At 40.6% G+C, this 18,118-nt stretch overlaps 1 protein-coding gene across 1 annotated transcript in view; it reads left to right on the plus strand.

The window, feature by feature from the left end:
- Positions 1-18,118, plus strand: part of LOC108050644 (zinc finger protein 546) — a 61,131-nt gene that overhangs the window by 37,901 nt on the left and 5,112 nt on the right. Inside the window, exons 2-3 of the mRNA XM_044459551.1 lie at positions 3,961-6,410; positions 16,961-17,158. Of these exons, the coding sequence (XP_044315486.1) occupies positions 3,967-6,410; positions 16,961-17,158 (2,642 nt within the window). The 5' untranslated portion in view covers positions 3,961-3,966. The remainder of the gene's footprint in view (positions 1-3,960; positions 6,411-16,960; positions 17,159-18,118) is intronic.

Below are 18,118 nucleotides of genomic sequence, written 5' to 3' on the forward strand. Positions count from 1 at the left end.
AATTTACAACGCCGAATTTATTATTATTGGCATCTCTTGATTTCTCCTCGTCAGCTGCCAGGCATTTTTAATTCCCAATTGAATGTCCCCCTCACTGTTTTATGGTCGCCGGCAGATGCCACTCAGGATGACTCGGGATCTGGAGCCGGAGATCTGGGTTGGTCGTCTTCTACCTGTTGAGTGCTGCGCGATTCGCTGGACGGCCATCAGGTTTATGTGGCATATAATTTTTTTATTTTGTCCGTTCATAAAAGAGTAGTCGTTAAATTTTTTGATGACGTTTGTCAAGCTGCCAGGTTCTCCTGCATGGCAATGAATATTTGCAGTTTTTACCATTAAATCGATATATTTATGACACTCCACTTAAGCTCCATCAAATTAAGTATTTTAAGGCGATTTGACCTGTTTTTGTTTTTTGGTTTATTTTTAGAAATTATTTTAGTGAGGCAGAGGAGAATCGCCTTAAATTATGACTGTAAAATTTTAATTGCAAAAAGTTTCAAAAAAGTTAAAAAATTAAATGCTTTTTCAATTTTCTTGTTTTGTTACTTTCCTATAGTAATTAATTAACCTGATATTGATATATTTGATATTTTAAGTTGTTTTTAAACCGGAAAAATATTGTTTAATTTCATCAACCAAAACTTACGTTAACAATAACGAAAATTATTGTGTGTTTTATATATATGACTTAAATCTTATATTTTTTAAATCAGATGGTATAAAATATGTTGAAATTCTTAAGGTTTTTCATGTAATCCCGCGCATTTTTACCAGCTCATTGTATGGCCCTTTCACATGCAGACCGTTTGGGTTTGACATTAAATGCCATGTTGTACAGTATGTCTATTTGCTGTTCTAACTGACGTCGACGGGCAGTACACACAAACACACACACACACACACACCCATTTGACCCCATCCTTCTGTGCATATGTGTGCGTTATTTCGCGCTTGTGGTACTAAATTGGGTGATAACTCCTTTTTAATGGCTGCGCTTTTGCCTGGCTGGCTTGTTGCTGTTGTTCTTATTGTTGTTGCCGTTGTTCTAAGTTTTATTTTTATTTGTCTCGCTAAAACTCAATTTTCGAATCAAACAACCACGAGGATTTCTCGTGGCCTCCATTGGCATCCTCCTCGATTGTGTTGTACAGTGTTTGCTGATGATGCCCTCAAACAACACAAACAACAACCTCGGCGTAACAACAGCAACAACATTGTCATGTTATTTGTTGTTTTGCTATTACCCCATTGCTTTTATTGTTGTTGATGACGCAGAGCCTGACGATGACTCTGGTGTAGATTCCCTTGGATCGGGATTGAAACTGGGTTCGGGCAGGGGATTTGGGTGGGGATTGGATCGTCGTCGTCGCCGTCGTACGTTGTCACAAATGCAAATAATGGCACAATTGTGCCATGAAGGACTCTAACTGCTTTTATTATTTAATTCCTTAATAGAGCCATACTGGAAATTAAGAAGAAGATTTTATCACAGCCTATGTTCCATATATCCCGTAAACAAATTGTAAAAAATCTTTTCGATTTCATTTTATTTGTATTTTTATCCGTCTAAAAAAGTATGCAATTAATGTGTGGCTTAGGAATACCCCAATTTAAAGTGTTTGGAAAAATATTATATAAATCGGTTGAAACAAATAATAATAATCGAGAAGAGAAGACATTCGAGCTTTGTTTTTGTCGTCGAAAATGTCACCCCTTTTAAATTTAATTAGCACCATAAAAATTGTCACTGCTGGTGAAGTCTAAAAATTGCCAGGGCCACAAAACAAATAAATAAGGCGCTGCATGTGCTGCTGCCAGCACGTTAATTGTTAAACAAATGTGCGTTTATCACTCACAGAAACAACAAATGGGGTGGTGGTGGGGGTGGCCAATATTGTCCTTGTTCGTTAGACGGATGAAGGCGGCAAACGCGGATGTTTGGCATGGCCTATCGCCCATATAAGCCCTATCGCATATCCCGCATTCCCTCACGGATCCATATCATCCGGGCATGGAAACGGCAATGGGAATGGGAATGGGGGCTCTGCATTGGAATTGTTATGTTTTTCGTATTTAACCTCAGACATGGGCCTCGTTTGTATAAATTCCCGCCAACTGCTGCCAGCGATTGTTGTTGCTGCAATTGTGCGCTGAAATTATTAACAACCGAGACGACAACACAGCAGCAACACAGGAACGGCACAGCGGCAACAGCAGCAACATCAGAGTCGCTGGCGTCAACGTCGACTTCGACGCATCGTTCATCGCGCTCACATATGGCGGAAATGACACTTTTACATTTAGCATCGCGAACGGGCCGGAAAGGGACAGCGATTCAGAGGCGGACAGGGACGGAGACAGAGACAGCGATGGAGCGCTTACACGGACCCAACACAGACGCCATAAACTTCATTTCTGACAGGCCGCAACACACATACGCCGACCGGCCAACAGGCGGATACGTAATGCGGAGCAGCTCGGAAAACGGCAAGCGAATACGGACACGGCCATGTCAACGCTGCGGTGGCCATGACTGTTGCTGTGATGCAAGGGTATTGGGAAGGGGGAGGGGGAGGGTGTGGATCTCCGGCTAATGAATAAAGCGGGCCTGAAATATTACCCTGGCGGATTCGAGAGCCAGTTCATTTTGTGCAGCTCCCATGAAGTGCCGGTGGTTGGGGTACTTAGTCACCAGACTGGATCACCACAAATCATTCTGTTCCTGTCTAAGCTATAGTTGTCTATCTGTAGTAAGGAAAGCAAAGCTCAAATATTAAACCTTTTTAGTTTTGTAAAATTGTTTAATGTAATTTGCGAAGTATAATTATTTGTTTTTACTCTGCCATTACCTCATAAATCTGAAATCGTTTTATTTTGTAAGTAAGGTTCTTCTTTAGTTTGAAGATAATTGCTGATTTGTCTCTTTTGAAAAAAAGGGGGAGGTGGAATTAGGCCCTCTAAAATTAGGAAACATTTAAAATCATTAAAAGCACTCCAAATTTTTGAAAACGTTTTGAAGAATAAAAAATTGTTCCAGTTTTTTTTACGTATTCATTGAAATTCAGAAATTTGTGGATAGGTTACAACCCTTAAAGACAACATGGTTTTATATAAAAACAAATTTTTATACCCGTTACTCGTAGAGTAAAAGGGTATATTGTATTCGTGCAAAAGTATGTAACAGGTAGAAGGAAGCGTTTCCGACCCTATAAAGTATATATATTCTTGTTCAGGATCACTAGCCGAGTCGATCTAGCCATGTCCGTCTGTCCGTCTGTCCGTCTGTCTGTCCGTCTGTCCGTCTGTCTGTCCGTATGAACGCTGAGATCTCGGAAACTATAAAAGCTAGAAGATTGGCATTTTGCATGCAGATTCTAGGAGTTCCTACGCAAGTTTGTTTCAAAAAGGTGCCACGCCCCCTTTAACGCCCACAATCGCTAATATACGATTTTAAAAATTTAAATATTTCGAAAAAGTAAAAATTCAGTTTTATTGTGTTTATCAATACCTATCGAAATGTAGAAGAAATTTTTCAAATCGGACCATTCGTTAAAAAGTTATGCGTGATCAAAGTTTCTATCTCCATCTCCCTCGCACTCCCTTTACCTGAGTAACGGGTATCTGATAGTCGGGGCACCCGACTATAGCGTTCTCTCTTGTTTTAAATGTGTTTAAACTAGACAACACATCTATATTATAATTATAAGTTTCTGTATTAGTTTTCAAGGTCTTAGCTTTTAAGCAGTGCGGGGAACATATTAAAATTTCTTAGGGTTAGAAACGCCACTATAAAGATCAGAAAAATACCTATTATAAGCCCGACCCAAATATTTAAATCAATTTGTTATTCTAATGCCTTAAATTCGTTTACGTTAAATTTATATTAAGTGTTATATTATGTACATAAAGTGAAAGATTTACAATACTAAATACAAGATCTTTCTGCAATTTTTGTAGATCACCATGAACACGGACGATCTGGAGGACACACATCTGTGCATTAAGTGCAATGCCACGATAATCGGACTCGCCAAGTACATCGAGCACCGGAAACGGAACTGTCTAATGACAGAGAAGCAAATTGCGACGCCAACAACAGATGGATCAGCAGCCACCTCCACACCCACTCAAGTGTCCCCGACGATTATCAGTAGCAGCAACTTGGATCATTCCTACGATGGTTTTCACTTCACGGAACCGGAGGCTCCAAGTAGCTATCTCCGCAAGACTTCAGCCAGTCATGGTGGAAAAACATCCAAATCCTTGACGGAGGCCTATGATCTGCCGTATGAACTTGGTGCTGATCTGTTCTTTTCCTCGCTTCAACTGCAGAGCGTCTCCACAGGAGGAAAAACAGGATCGGTGGCTCGCCAGGAGAGAAGCAAAGATGAGTCCTGGCCAGCGCCCAGTGGTGATCCTTTACTGAAAGCAGTGAGGGAACACGATGAGGCGGTATTCAAGCCACTCAATTTTGATCACGATTCTCCAGAGGCGAGTGAGGAAGAGGAGGATGACGAAGAACACGATGATTTCGAACCAGAGGATGATGAAGAGGAGTACGATGTGCGGCGACATTCACCGCCCACTGTGCCCGCCAACCACACAGGTGGCAAGTGGAAGCCCGAGCACCGTCCGCAGCTGCGGCATCCACACATTGAACGCATCTCGCCCAGCTGGGACGAGCCTCCGGAGGAGACGTACACCCATCCTCCAGCGGATCATACAAAGGGCAAATGGGTGCCAGGCAGCAAACAGTTGGAGTACCGCGAAAACATCGATCTCACCAGGCTGGAGCAACTGAGAGCGAGTTTTTGGTGCAACATCTGCTGCAGGCGGTTGAAAAGCCGCTCGAACTACGAACAGCATTTGAGGAGTGGCTACCACGTGAAAAGAGCCGACGCAGAGTGCCAACTAGAGCAAGCTACCCTGGGCAGCGCACTCTCCCTGAGCAAGGATTATTCAGCGGAAACTAGTGAGGAGAAGCAGGAACCGAAGACCCCAAAACGACAAAGGCGAGCCAATCTTCTGCGATGCGATCTCTGCCGTCACACGATGGCCAGGCATTTGATGGGCAAGCACTTGATCTCCCATTATCATTACAGAAGACTGCAGCAGCAAAACAGGCAGAGGAGGAAAACCTGCCTGCAGGACATACTCAGCCACATGGGCAGCATAGTGAGGCAGTCTCCGTTTCAATGCCTGCCCTGCAGATTCTACGCCAACACCGAAGAGGCATTTCTTCACCACTGGCAATCGCAGGAGCACTTGGAACTTACGCAAAAGCTGGGCGGCTCTTTTTGGTGTGGCTTCTGCCAGTTTGAATGCACCACCAACGATTCCATGTGGCTTCATTTGCTGCATCCCTCGCACAAGGAAGTGCTCTTGGCCCTCAACAGATCAGTTCCCATATGCATAGCCCAAAGAAGGCGCCTCCAGTGCTCCAGTTGTGGAATGGGCTTTTTGTACAACTTCCAACTTCGGCGGCACTTCGCCTCGGAACATCCCGATCTTTCGCCTTCAGGAACCGCAGCCGATGAGTATCAGAGTAGGTTTCGGTGTGACTTGTGTGGTGCTCCACAGAAATCACGCTTGTCTCTGCAGCGTCATGAAAAGCACAAACACCACTTGGCGAGGTATTACTGTGCCATCTGTCGATTGGAATTTGAAACCCCTTTAGAGGCGCGACGACACCGGAGCTTGATGCAACATAAACTGAAAGCCAGAACCAAAATCTCAAGCTCGCAGCCGGAAAAGGAAATAGAACACATGCTAAGGGAGGTCCTAGAGGAGCCATCGCCCAATCCTCCCGCTAAAAGGAGTAGGATTACGAATGCAAAATGCTCAATTTGCCGGAAAACATTTGACTCACCTCAGAGTTTAGCCCAACATCGAGCTGAAGTTCATCCGGCGGATAACCATTTGTGTTTGAGCTGTGGCACAAGTTTTCAATCCGCACAGGCACTCGGAAGGCACACACGCAGCTGTCAGCCGCTGGCCAGCACCTCATCCTCCGTCGATCCATCCTTAGCGCCAAGGAAACCCACCTACTCTTGTGACCAATGTAGCTTTCAATCTCAATACGAGTCCGATCTGGTTTATCACCGCATTTTTCACTCACGCACCGGAACGATTGGAAAAAACGAGCTTCTTCAGTGCCCTCTGTGTCCCAAGAATTTTAAGAAGCATTCCCTTAGAGCCCATCTAAGAAATCATACAGATGAGAAAATCTTTGGGTGCACAGAGTGCCTTCAGAAATTTGCAAGAAGACACAACCTCAAGAACCACATAGCCATCATGCATGCCAAAAAGGAAAGTCAGGACATCATCGAACCGGCTAAGAAAAAAGCTTCCGATCAAGCCAAACCCAAGTACCAGTGTGGAACCTGTGGAAAAACACTGGCCAAAAAGTAAGTAATGAACCCTAATGTTCAATTAAATCGCAGTACAGTCAAATATTTAAACCCCACACCAATTTTTTACCCTACCCTCGGAATTTGGGAATCCGTACAAAGACCGCTAATTAGAAACTTGGAACAGCCCCAGGCTTTCGACTGGCTGCAACGGAAATGTTTGCCTTATGAAAATGTCATGCAACTTATTGTAGTCCCCAAAAATCGCCCAAATAGTTTGCCATTATAAAAGTCTCAAATAAACAAAAAGAAGGCCAAAACAAGAAAGGAAAGCTAACTTCGGGTGGAGCCGAAGTTGAAATACCCTTGCAGAATATTCTGCAAATTATATTCTCCAAAATCATTCATAATGCATTCTTAATACTCATAAAAAATCCCAACTTCCTAACTTTAAAAACACCAAAGTTATGGCATTTCCAATCGTTCAGTTATATGGCAGTTATAGAATATAGTCGGCCGATCCTTATGAAATTTGATATGTCGGATTGATTAGGCAAAAATAAAACCCATAGAAAATCCCAACTTCCTAACTTAACAAACACCAAAGTTATGGCATTTCCGATCAATCAGTTATATGGCAGCTATAAGATATAGTCGGCCGATCCTTATGAAATTTGGTACGTCTGATTGATTGGCCAAATATAAAACCCATAGAAAATCCCAACTTCCTAACTTTACAAACACCAAAGTTATGGCATTTCCGATCAATCAGTTATATGGCAGCTATAAGATATAGTCGGCCGATCCTTATGAAATTTGGTACGTCGGATTGATTGGCCAAATATAAAACCCATAGAAAATCCCAACTTCCTAACTTTACAAACACCAAAGTTATGGCATTTCCGATCAATCAGTTATATGGCAGCTATAAGATATAGTCGGCCGATCCTTATGAAATTTGGTACGTCGGATTGATTGGCCAAATATAAAACCCATAGAAAGTCCCAACTTCCTAACCTAACAAACAGCAGAGTTATGGCATTTCCGATCAATCAGTTATATGGCAGCTATAGGATATAGTCGGCCGATCCCGGCCGTTCCGACTTATATACTGCGTGCAAAGGAAAGAAGGGTGTGTGCAAAGTTTCAATTCGATATCTTTAAAACTGAGAGACTAGTTCGCGTAGAAACAGACAGACGGACAGACAGACGGACAGACGGACAGACGGACAGACGGACAGACGGACAGACGGACATGGCTATATCAACTCAGGAGGTGATCCTGATCAAGAATATATATACTTTATAGGGTCGGAGATGTCTCCTTCACTGCGTTGCACACTTTTGACCAAAATTATAATACCCTCTGCAAGGGTATAAAAAAGGGCGGTTAGGGAATCCCTGCAAATGAAATCCATGCAAGCTCGTGTGTGTTGCATTAATTAAAAATTCCAAGCTGCAGTATGTGAGAATAAGTAACCGAAAGAATACAACAAAATATAACTCATTAAGTGCTGGGCATTCCGGCAAAAAAACGCGAGGACACCCCCAAATGTGTACTGCAACCACAAAGTATGCAATGCACTCGCAAATCAAGCCTGCGGCTTTTCCGCCGAAAACTGCAATTTCCCCGTTCCCGAAAATAAATATTTTTACGGCCAAACAAAGACGCAAACAGATAAGACCACAGTCGGTTCTGATTTCATACTCCTACCAAAAACATTATTTGAATGTTCACTTCTAACGAGTAATTTTAATAAGTGTTTGCTAATATTGTATGTTACCCAAGATACAAAATCAGATTTGTACCCCTAAAGCCGGACCTAAAATGTCTTTAGCTTTTAGGTTACGTTATACGTTAGGAATAATACGTTACGTAGGAACAATACGTTTGGAATAACGTATCCTAAAAGCTAAAGAAGTCGTAGAGCCGCACTTAATAATACGTATCATAAGAGCTAAAGACATTTTAGGTCCGGCTTTACTTTTCAAAATTTAACTTTTGCCGCCGAAACTCTGTGGCACCCAATTGAAGATGTCAAAACTCAAAGTCGATCCACTTTTAAAAAAAGTTGTTTAGCTTTTAGGATACGTTATACGTTAGGAATAATACGTTACGTTGTTGTGTTTTTAGGATACGTTATACATTAGGAATAACGTATCCTATAAGCTAAAGAAGTCCTAAAGCCGGACCTAAAACGTCTTTAGCTATTAGGATACGTTATACGTTTAAAATACGTTAGGAATAATACGTTAGGAATAATACGTTAGGAATAATACGTTAGGAATAATACGTTAGGAAAAACGTATCCTAAAAGCTAAAGACATTTTAGGCCCGGCTTTACTTTTTAAAATTTCACTTTTTCTGTGGCACCTAATTGAAGATGTCAAAATTCAAAGTCGTTTCACTTTTAAGAAAGTTTCCACACATGGTTTTAAGTCACGTTGAAATAGTCGGTGTAGTCAACTCCATTGACAATTTCAGTTTTCGGCCTTAATCAAAGCTTCAATTTACAGATTATTCAACCCCAATGGATTGATTTTATATTCCCCTCTAGTCATATCTTCCCAAAGAATTATCCCATTAGCACTGCCAGATCTAAATCGCATCGTCCAATTCCGTTGCTTCTCATAACTACTCATAACTTGCGAAGTTTTTTCCACTTCACGTTCGCCGCTGCCAACTAATTCCTTAAGCAAACATTAAGTTGAATTGCAATCGGGACCGAGATGGAAACGGGGACTGAGACTCGTCGCTGGAGAAGAGAATTTTCCACTTTTCAAGTGATTATTTGAAAAATTTATTAAAATGCTCATTTGAAGTTATTGTTGTGCTGGCTTGATGTAGATACTTTGCTTTTACGACTAACGAGACCAAGTGGCCAGCAAAGCTGCCGGAGACGGAGAGTGGAGTACCCGGGCTCAGACAAACTTTCAGTGCTCCCAATCCCAGGACTCTGGAGGAGGCGACGAGGACGACGACATCGTCAGTCATGTCAACAGCGGAGCGCTACACACGCTTCCGGAATGCCAGACTTCAGCTAACTCAACTTTTACGGTCGCTTCTTTTAGCTGGCATCTCGTGGAGATGGAAGTGCTAGAGATGGGTAACTGACGGTATTGTTGGACTGACTGATGCCTTAATGGTCCTTGCATTGCTTTATTTAATTGAAGGGTTTTGTAAAAGCAACTAATTTTGAATTAGTTTCTAGTGATATCTAAGTGAGATCTTGTGAGTATTTTAGGCTAAAGGAGCTATCTGGCTTAGCCATAAAAAGTGAAACAGTGAAAAAATATTTATTTTAGTTAAAAAAACTTTTGTTTTGTGCTTGTACATAAATCGAAGTGTATTTCCGAGCTTTTGGTTGCTTAAAATATTTATACATTACAAAGTTTTTTATTAGCTTGCATCACAAATATTTAATATTCAGGTTTAAAAACGTGAAAACGGTTAAAAGAGGCTTAAATTCTCATAAAAAAGAGGTGAAACGCCACAGAATGATTGAACTTGAACTTAATTTGAAGTGTATAGATTTCATTTATGAAGAAAAAGGTTTTCACAATAGATAAATAAATCTGTTTCAAAAATAGGATCATCTGTTTCTTCTTCTACTTGCCCGTGTCACGTTTCCATCGCCGGCTGTATCCTTTGCGGATACTTTCGCCAGCGCTGAGGACGAGTTGGGATGGGCCCTCCTCCTGCAGGAGGCAGCGGCTGAAGTTTGAGGCATCCGCTGACGACGTCGTCGCCATCGCAGAGTCGGGCAATTCACTTTTATTGAAATGGCGTGCAATGTTCTGTTGGCTGCCTCTGCGAGTCGGATTCGGATTTGGATTCGGTTTCATCTCCTGCCTCTCCATCTTGCCATCCTGCTCTGGCCACTGGGCTATCCAATCCGTCTGCATTTTCCCGCTGCCGCTTTTCCCCTAAGAGCGCTGTTGTTTTTCTTGCCCCGCCCCACCCGGTCCGTTCGCCTTTTTCCTTTCCTTTCGCTCTATTTTATTTTGTATTTAAGTCATTCCTATGGTGCATCATTCGTTTGCCGGCAGTTGATTCTGTTGATGGCACAAAGTGCAGTGCAATTCATTTTAATGGTCGTCGTCGTCCTCCAGTGATCTCGACGCCCCCATCCTTGTCCGCCCCCCAAGTTCCATCACTTGAGAGTCAATTTCACAAACTTGATTTTCCATTTCCAATGACGCCGGCCCGCTCCATCGGACGATTTAGGGATTCTGCTGCCACATTGCATTCATTCATTTTTATGAATCTGCGAAATTGAGTCGGACATTGTTCGGTTTGTGGTCGGCTGGCAGTGGAACGTGTTGTTCGAATCCTGGCTCTTATAGCTCAGACCCAATCACCCATCTCACTGCGGATTCTGGCTCGTTGTTGATGGCCATTGGCAAGTGTTTTGAGCTGGCTGGTTTGGATTGTTATTTTGGCGAACTGGTTGTCTGCCCTCATCTCATGAGCGTTATTTCACAATGCATAGCTCCACATCAATTCGTATGTCTTGAAAGCAACTGAAGTGTGATAAGTATGAGCACATTATTTAGTTTTAAACTTTTGTTTAACCTTTATCGACTAATAACTTTTGTAATTCAATTAAAATGAAAGTATAAAAGGTGTATTCAGTTCTTCTGTATAATATAGAAGATATGGTGCTAGCGTAACCAACTAGTTAGAAGCCACGAACCTAAGCTAAGCAAATGTGCCTACTAAACAATGAGTCTGTACCATTATGCTAAAAACATGTAATATAAAACTTTAATAACTTGCATTGTCTAAAAGGAATACCCACAAATGAAGGTTAAATCTCCTTGTATAGCTCGAACTTTTCTTAACTCGATTTTGGTAGGTGCCAGATGCTGGTTTGAGTTTTTGCATATAATATATGTAAGGTGGGTTATTAAGTCACCTCAGTTTTATTATTAATATTAAGTATAGATTATAAGTATAAGTTGGAAGAATGCCTCCTGTCGTATCGCTCTCTTTCTGCGGCTATGCTCCTGTTAATTTGCTGTTCTTCTGTTACTGTTACTACTACTGTTCCTGCTGTTATTCTGCTGATCTGCTGTTCTGCTGTTATTATTCTCTATTTCTCCTACACAGTCTTACATATACATATGTATAAATATAAACATTATTAAAAAAGAACAATTGCAAGTCTTTACAAATAGTGATAAACGTTAATGCCATTTACTTTTTCTTAAAATAAAATGTGCATTAACACCTAACCCTTAAGGCAAATTTAATGAATAAACAAGAGCACGTTCACAGAAGGACACCCTGAAATCCTGCCTTCATATTCGTGAATGTCGCATTCAAATCCCATTGCCGGTGCCATAAAGCTAATCCAAATAGACGGGCAGAGTTGAACATTAAAAACTTCAAGTTAAGACCCGACCAGGCATTAATAACAACGCCAAAGCCAAACAAAGTCAAGAAAGTACACACACGTATCGCTAAAAGGGGTTAAAAGGGGGTGGGGGTGTTCTGTGAGACAAGTGCAAGGGTGACATTTAACGGTAATTTCCTGCAACGCTTTTTGTTTCGCTCAAGTTTTCCAGATAAGCGCCAAGGAGTCGTCCAAATGAGGGAATAGAAAGGAAGGTATCCCTGACACTTCCCTAATTACACATGGTATATAAATGTTGCCACGCCCCCATCTAGATGGTGAGGCGGGAGGTGGGCGTATTGCTGGTGTGGTGCAACAACTAATTTCACATGCAGCACGGGCCAAGGCATCAAAATCCGGCTAATGTCGCTCCGCCAAGAACAACTCTCGGCTCCAGTGAACCAGGACAAGAGGCAAGACAAGACAAGACTTACGTACCAATTACATGAGCACAGCCAATGGAGGTGGACCAAGTGTTGTGGTGGGCGGAAGCCAGTCAGTGATGCCGTGAAAAATATTTCGAATTATAAGAATTATAACAAGAAAGGAAAGCTAGCTTCGGGCGGAGCCGAAGTTGATATACCCTTGCAGAATATTCTGTAAATTATATTATCCAAAATTATTCTTAATATTCTTAATACTCATAAAAAATCCCAACTTCCGAACTTTAAAAACACCAAAGTTAAGGCATTTCCAATCGTTCAGTTATATTAAAGCTATAGTCGGCCGATCCCTGCCGTTCCGACGGACAGACGGACATGCTTATATCAACTCAGGACGCGATCCTGATCAAGAATATATATACTTTATAGGGTCGGAGATGTCTCCTTCACTGCGTTGCACATTCTTGACCAAAATTATAATACCCTTTGCAAGGGTATACAAATAAAACTGATCTTTCAATATTGAATTGCTATTTCTTTAGCAGCCTTTCCTCAATCTATAAATTTAAATGACCACAAATATTATTTAGGTTTTTAAGCATTTCTTTATTGATATCAAAATTATGATCTGGCGAGACAGAAGGTTCTAAAATGTTGTGTGACTGGTTAATTTATTTTAAGACTATTTTCGGTTGGTTTTAAAGACACTAATGTACTCTACATCCAGAAAAATAAGGAACGATTCAATATTTATTGATCGGCTTAAAAATATATATGCTTTCGGTAAACATTGATTAATTTGTTCGTTAAACTTTTGTTGTGCGTCTTTAAAACATTTCGGGAATAAAAACTGTTCATTTCCCATTGGAAACCATTTGTATATGTATTTCTTGATTCTAAATCAAGTTTTTAAACTCTTGCTTTTTAAATGTACGCATATCAAGTTTGAAAACAGCGGAGAAAAGACGCCTGTATTCTATAGCTGACAATAGGAACAATCAGGTTAAGATGTTAAAAATGTGAATACCGTCAGTGTCATTGTTGTTAAAATGTGAAGTCCGTTAGTGACATTGTTGTTAGCCCTATTTAAAAAAAAAACCCAGAAATATATTGTTGGTCCTTTCGCCCAATTGCCTACAGAAGAGGATAATAAGATCATAACCATTTTTAATACTCCCGTTTCGAACTAAAGTATATATGTTCTTGATCAACATCACTAGGACATACGAGCTAGTCATGTCTGGCTGTCATTTCTACGCAAACCAGTTTCTTAGTTTTAAGGCTATTCGGATAAAACATTCCCAAAGTCTTGTTGCTATCGCAGGTAGTAAAAAAGTCGGAACCGGCCGGATCGGACGACTATAAAATATAGCTCCCATAGGAACATTGTTGTTCAATACGTTCCTTTCTAGTTACTAATTCGGATTAGGCTACTGGCCACATTACTGAAAAAGGCCACATGTTCAGCACTGGTCCTGGTGTGTGGGCACATCCTGGTGACTGACACCGGAAGTCGTCTGCAAGGGGGCTGACTTGACTAACGCCCCGCGGCACAGAAGTTTGCGCCCAAAAGACAAGACAAGACAAGAAAGACGCTGTCATAAATATTTATGCGAGTTTGGGGAACAACAATGCGAGCGCACCAGGGCAAACATTCAGCTGCTCCAAACTACACATGCGATTGTCTAAGACAGCCACAGACAGGAGTCCTTCTTTGGGGCTGGGACAGGACCAAGCTCCAAGCACCGCCCACCACCCACCGCCCGCCACTCCACCTGCATCCTCGTGCAGCTGACAATGAGCAGCAGGATACATTTTGCACCTGCCACAGCCGCGACATGTTTGCTCAGCGTTTTCGGTGGCGAACGAAGGGGGCATCCGCTGAGGGTACGGGCATCCCTCTAATGGATGGCGTGCAAAAGTTGACACAACACCCGGACTGAGGCAACAGCTCCGGCTTCGTCCTGGCCTGCAGCTGCTGCACTCCGGCTTCTCCTTGCGCAGGAAAGCTTCTCCTGGCAGCTCAACCCTTGCCCATCCACATCCCACACCTCAGATCGACGTTGAAAAGGGCAAAGTTTTCATCGCAAGGCGTTTTCGTCAACTAATCGGCTACGAAGCTGCTGCCTGGAGACGCCAGGATATGCCATCCTATCACAACTTCCCCGCACCGAAGGGATTCATGTGAATTCTGTGCGCGTTTCACTTTTCAACAGCTTCTGGAAATTAACCCTGGCTATGTGACGGACTCCCAAATATGGTTCGTATCCGTATTGGTAAACTGCTGCCATTTAATGTAGGAATTACTTTAAAAGACGAAAGCTTAATGGAAAAGTTATAATTATATAAATTCTAATTATTCTAAAATACGAAAGCTTTATGTATAAATGTATACATATTTGTTCGTTTTGTAATAGATAATATTTAATAAACTTATTTTTGGTTTACAAAATCAGTTATTCCATTATTCGTTTTTGATCGATCCTCAAAAAAAAGCAAATGACCGAAATCACTAAATGCCTATTTTCTGAGATCATAAATGAAGTAAACTAGCTAATATGCATAAAAACCTGTTGATTTTGGGGTCTCATTATAAATGAAATTTGAAAAGTTTTATTATTACAAAAATATTTTTACCCTAAAGAAATTTCAAATATTGATTTTTACTTTTACTTTAAAAATTCTTTTTGTAAAGATATTTTGATATTATATCTGAAAACAAAACAACTTCTATAAAACAGAAGGATAAACTTACAAACTTCTGACCAAAATTATAGTACACTCGGCAGGTGTACGAAAATCGATCATAATAAAAAATTGTTTTTCACTGATACTTGGAAAAATATGTGTTATAATGAAATTGTTTGGAGAACTACAACTAGCCCAGCCCTGCTGGAATTCAATTTGGGAAGTAATGTTGCCTGGTTTGGACCCATGAACATATTTACCTTTTCCGGGAGGAGGGACAACCGTATTAGCGAGACAGACGGTTATAGCTGAAGAAACTCAAGAACTTGCCGGAGAAGACGAAGTCTGGAAAATGCATTTGAGGAAATAAAAGTTAATGTTGGAGGTGAAAATACAACTGGAAGCTGGGAAAACGAACCAAGCGAGAGATAATTTTGTTGTTCGCTGTATGTTTGCTTTTGTTGCTGCATCTAATTCGCTTTGCTTTCTTTCAGCATTATGTTGGTGTTCCTGTTGTCCCGATTCCGTTGTTGTTGCTCCCATTATCCTGGGCAACAGGAGCAACAGAAACAAGAACAATTTACGGCAAACTCCTGCAGGTAAAATGGCATCCTTTTGTCAAGTCCTGCAGAACCTTCAAGGAGTGGCTGTGCCCCACCCATCCCCTCCTTTTACCACCCACTTCCGTCTTTTTCCCAGTTTTTCCCCTCTCGTCATCCTGCTTGGTCGCTGTCGTTGTCATTGTCGTTGCTATTCAAACTCCATACAAAGTGACATTTCACATATCAGCGACGCCTCCTTCTGTTGAACCTCGTCCTGCCCCCCTCGACATCGCGATGGCATCATTAGAAATGCATGACAATGTTGTCTTATCCCCATTCACCCGACTGGCCACGCCCCATAGCCCTTAATACATCCCCCACTCGCAGACTGTTGTTTCGCTGTTTGTCTTGCAACCGGAATTTAGATTAAAGATTGAAACTTTGTTAATGTCGCGCATTATTAAGAAAAATCTTTTTTCCCTTGAGTTCCAAATAAGCTAAGCAAATTGCCCATGCTTTGTGGATTTCAAAAAGGTGAAGTTTTAAGAATTTCAGAGAATACATGCTATATGGTCTTCCAAAAGAGTTGTATTTAAAAATAAATTCATATGTAGTTTTCATGAGTCAAAGTTTCTTAATCTAGAAAATTGAATAACAATTTCGATTTCTTTGCCTATATTATCAAAAACAATGAAGCTATGTCGATTTTCCGCTGAATTTTGAGATCATTTTTTCCGATTTTTATAAAACTAAAAGCGAAATTCTGATATAGTAAATAATTACTATATCTCAAAGGAATATTTTGATAAATAGAAACACAGCAAAATAAATTTTAGATTGTAATACATTTTTTTTCATGAATGCACTATTCACATTTTGTAACGTCAAATACATACGTTGACCCTAATGACATCTTAATAACTTCTGAAATAATTGTTTGTTTTCAAACATTTTTGGTGTGTCGATAGAAATAACACAAATAACCAGCCCAACAACAGGCATTTACCATGCTTTAGAGTCTAAGTCTTAATTCTTGTGTTATTTAAAAAGGTTACCTGGGCAAAGGGCTTAAAAAATCAATCAGTATAGTTAAAGAAATCTTCGGGCCCCCAAAAAATGTACCGACTACATCAAAGGCACACCCACTTCAATTGACAACTAATTCTGTCCTGGCTCATTTAAATCCCAATGTTGCTCCATTACCAAGAGCTCCCCGGAAAATAGCCCAAAAGCGAGGGGAACTCTCAGCTGTTTCGATTAATTAGCATCTGTAATTGATGTGCAGAAAAGTTTTGCTTACGAGAGTTTGCATTTGCATTTTACGGGTCCCTTTGACTGAGCTGCGGCTGGACAAACGTGGATATGGCCTGAAACTGGTGTGCTTGGACTTGGATTTGGATGTGAACGTGCCTCGTCTTTTTGCCGTCCGTAAAACGTGACTTTGGTGCGAATTACTTTTGCCTTGATTTAATATAATTAAAAAATTTCCCAATTCCTACAAAAAGTCGGGGAAAGGTTTTAAAAAAGTGACAGACTTTTGGCCATGGTCTATATCGAGATGCTTTAAATTTAAATTTCCCTTCAAACTTTTCCAGGTATTCCTTGAAACTGCACGAGCTGAGTCACACGAAGTCACTGGACCGACGCTTTCGCTGCCATTTTGCGAACTGTTCATATGCAGGTGTGACCCAGGAAAGCCTCAGAACTCACCTGATCTCCCACGCCCAGGGCAGCCACAAGTGCAAGCGGGACGGCTGCAGCTATGTGGGAAAGAGTGAGCTGCACCTGAAGAGGTGAGAGAACTACAAAATATTTACTTTAAAAAACATTTGTTAAATTTTATCCGGCTTTTGTGAAACCACTTTATTGACTTCCAATAACTAAGCTCAAAATAGTTATCTAACATTTCTTAACTGACGAATTGTCTATGAAAATATTTACTTACTTCTAAAACTCTTAAATTTGGATACAGTTTTTATAAAAATTTTCAAAGTTTTTGGAAAAAAATCGTTATAGCTTTATATGTGAACAAATTCTACAACCCACCTTTTTTAAAATAATGAAAAGAAATGTTAGTTTTGTTGTTCTTATTTACTTTATTCAAATTGGAGAAAAATAGAAGTAAATAATAGCGCAAAAACTGGGGCTTTAATAATTTTAAAAATTCAATTAAATATGCCTAATGCCGAAATTAAAAAATACAAAAAACTGTAGATTCTAAGGTGATGGTTCAATGCGGGGTTTTTATAATGCGGTGGTCTATTAAGATTATATAAGCTACATAATTCACTATGGCCCCAAAAATAGAATTTTCGTATTCTTAGCTATACTTATACATCACTGCAGAAGGCAGCATCTTCCCATGTTTTATCACAACCTTCCTACTTGAATTAACATCAATGTTAGAGATTTCAGTAAGGACTTTGAACCTGTCAAAATATAATGGAATGCCTTCTCAAGTAAATTATAGAATTCAGCTTGACACTATTTTTAAGAACTATTATGTCAAGGGTAAACTTGATTTACCAATTTTTGGACTATCTGAGTAGTGTTCAGTCTTTCAGTTTTTAATTTATGTATACCGTTTCCATAAGTTATATAGAAACTTTGCGAACTTTTTGAAACTTTAATTCCATGTTTCTATTAGTTTATTAAAACTTCATTTATACCGTGTTGCCAGTTATTTGGCATTTTATTATTGCCACTGAAGTTCCTATACTGGACGCATTCGACGTCGGCGAGGTCTCCCAGGT

This window comes from Drosophila rhopaloa, unplaced genomic scaffold (assembly GCF_018152115.1).
Source record: "Drosophila rhopaloa isolate 14029-0021.01 unplaced genomic scaffold, ASM1815211v1 contig_2, whole genome shotgun sequence".
In the NCBI taxonomy this organism is placed as follows: Eukaryota; Metazoa; Arthropoda; class Insecta; order Diptera; family Drosophilidae; genus Drosophila; species Drosophila rhopaloa.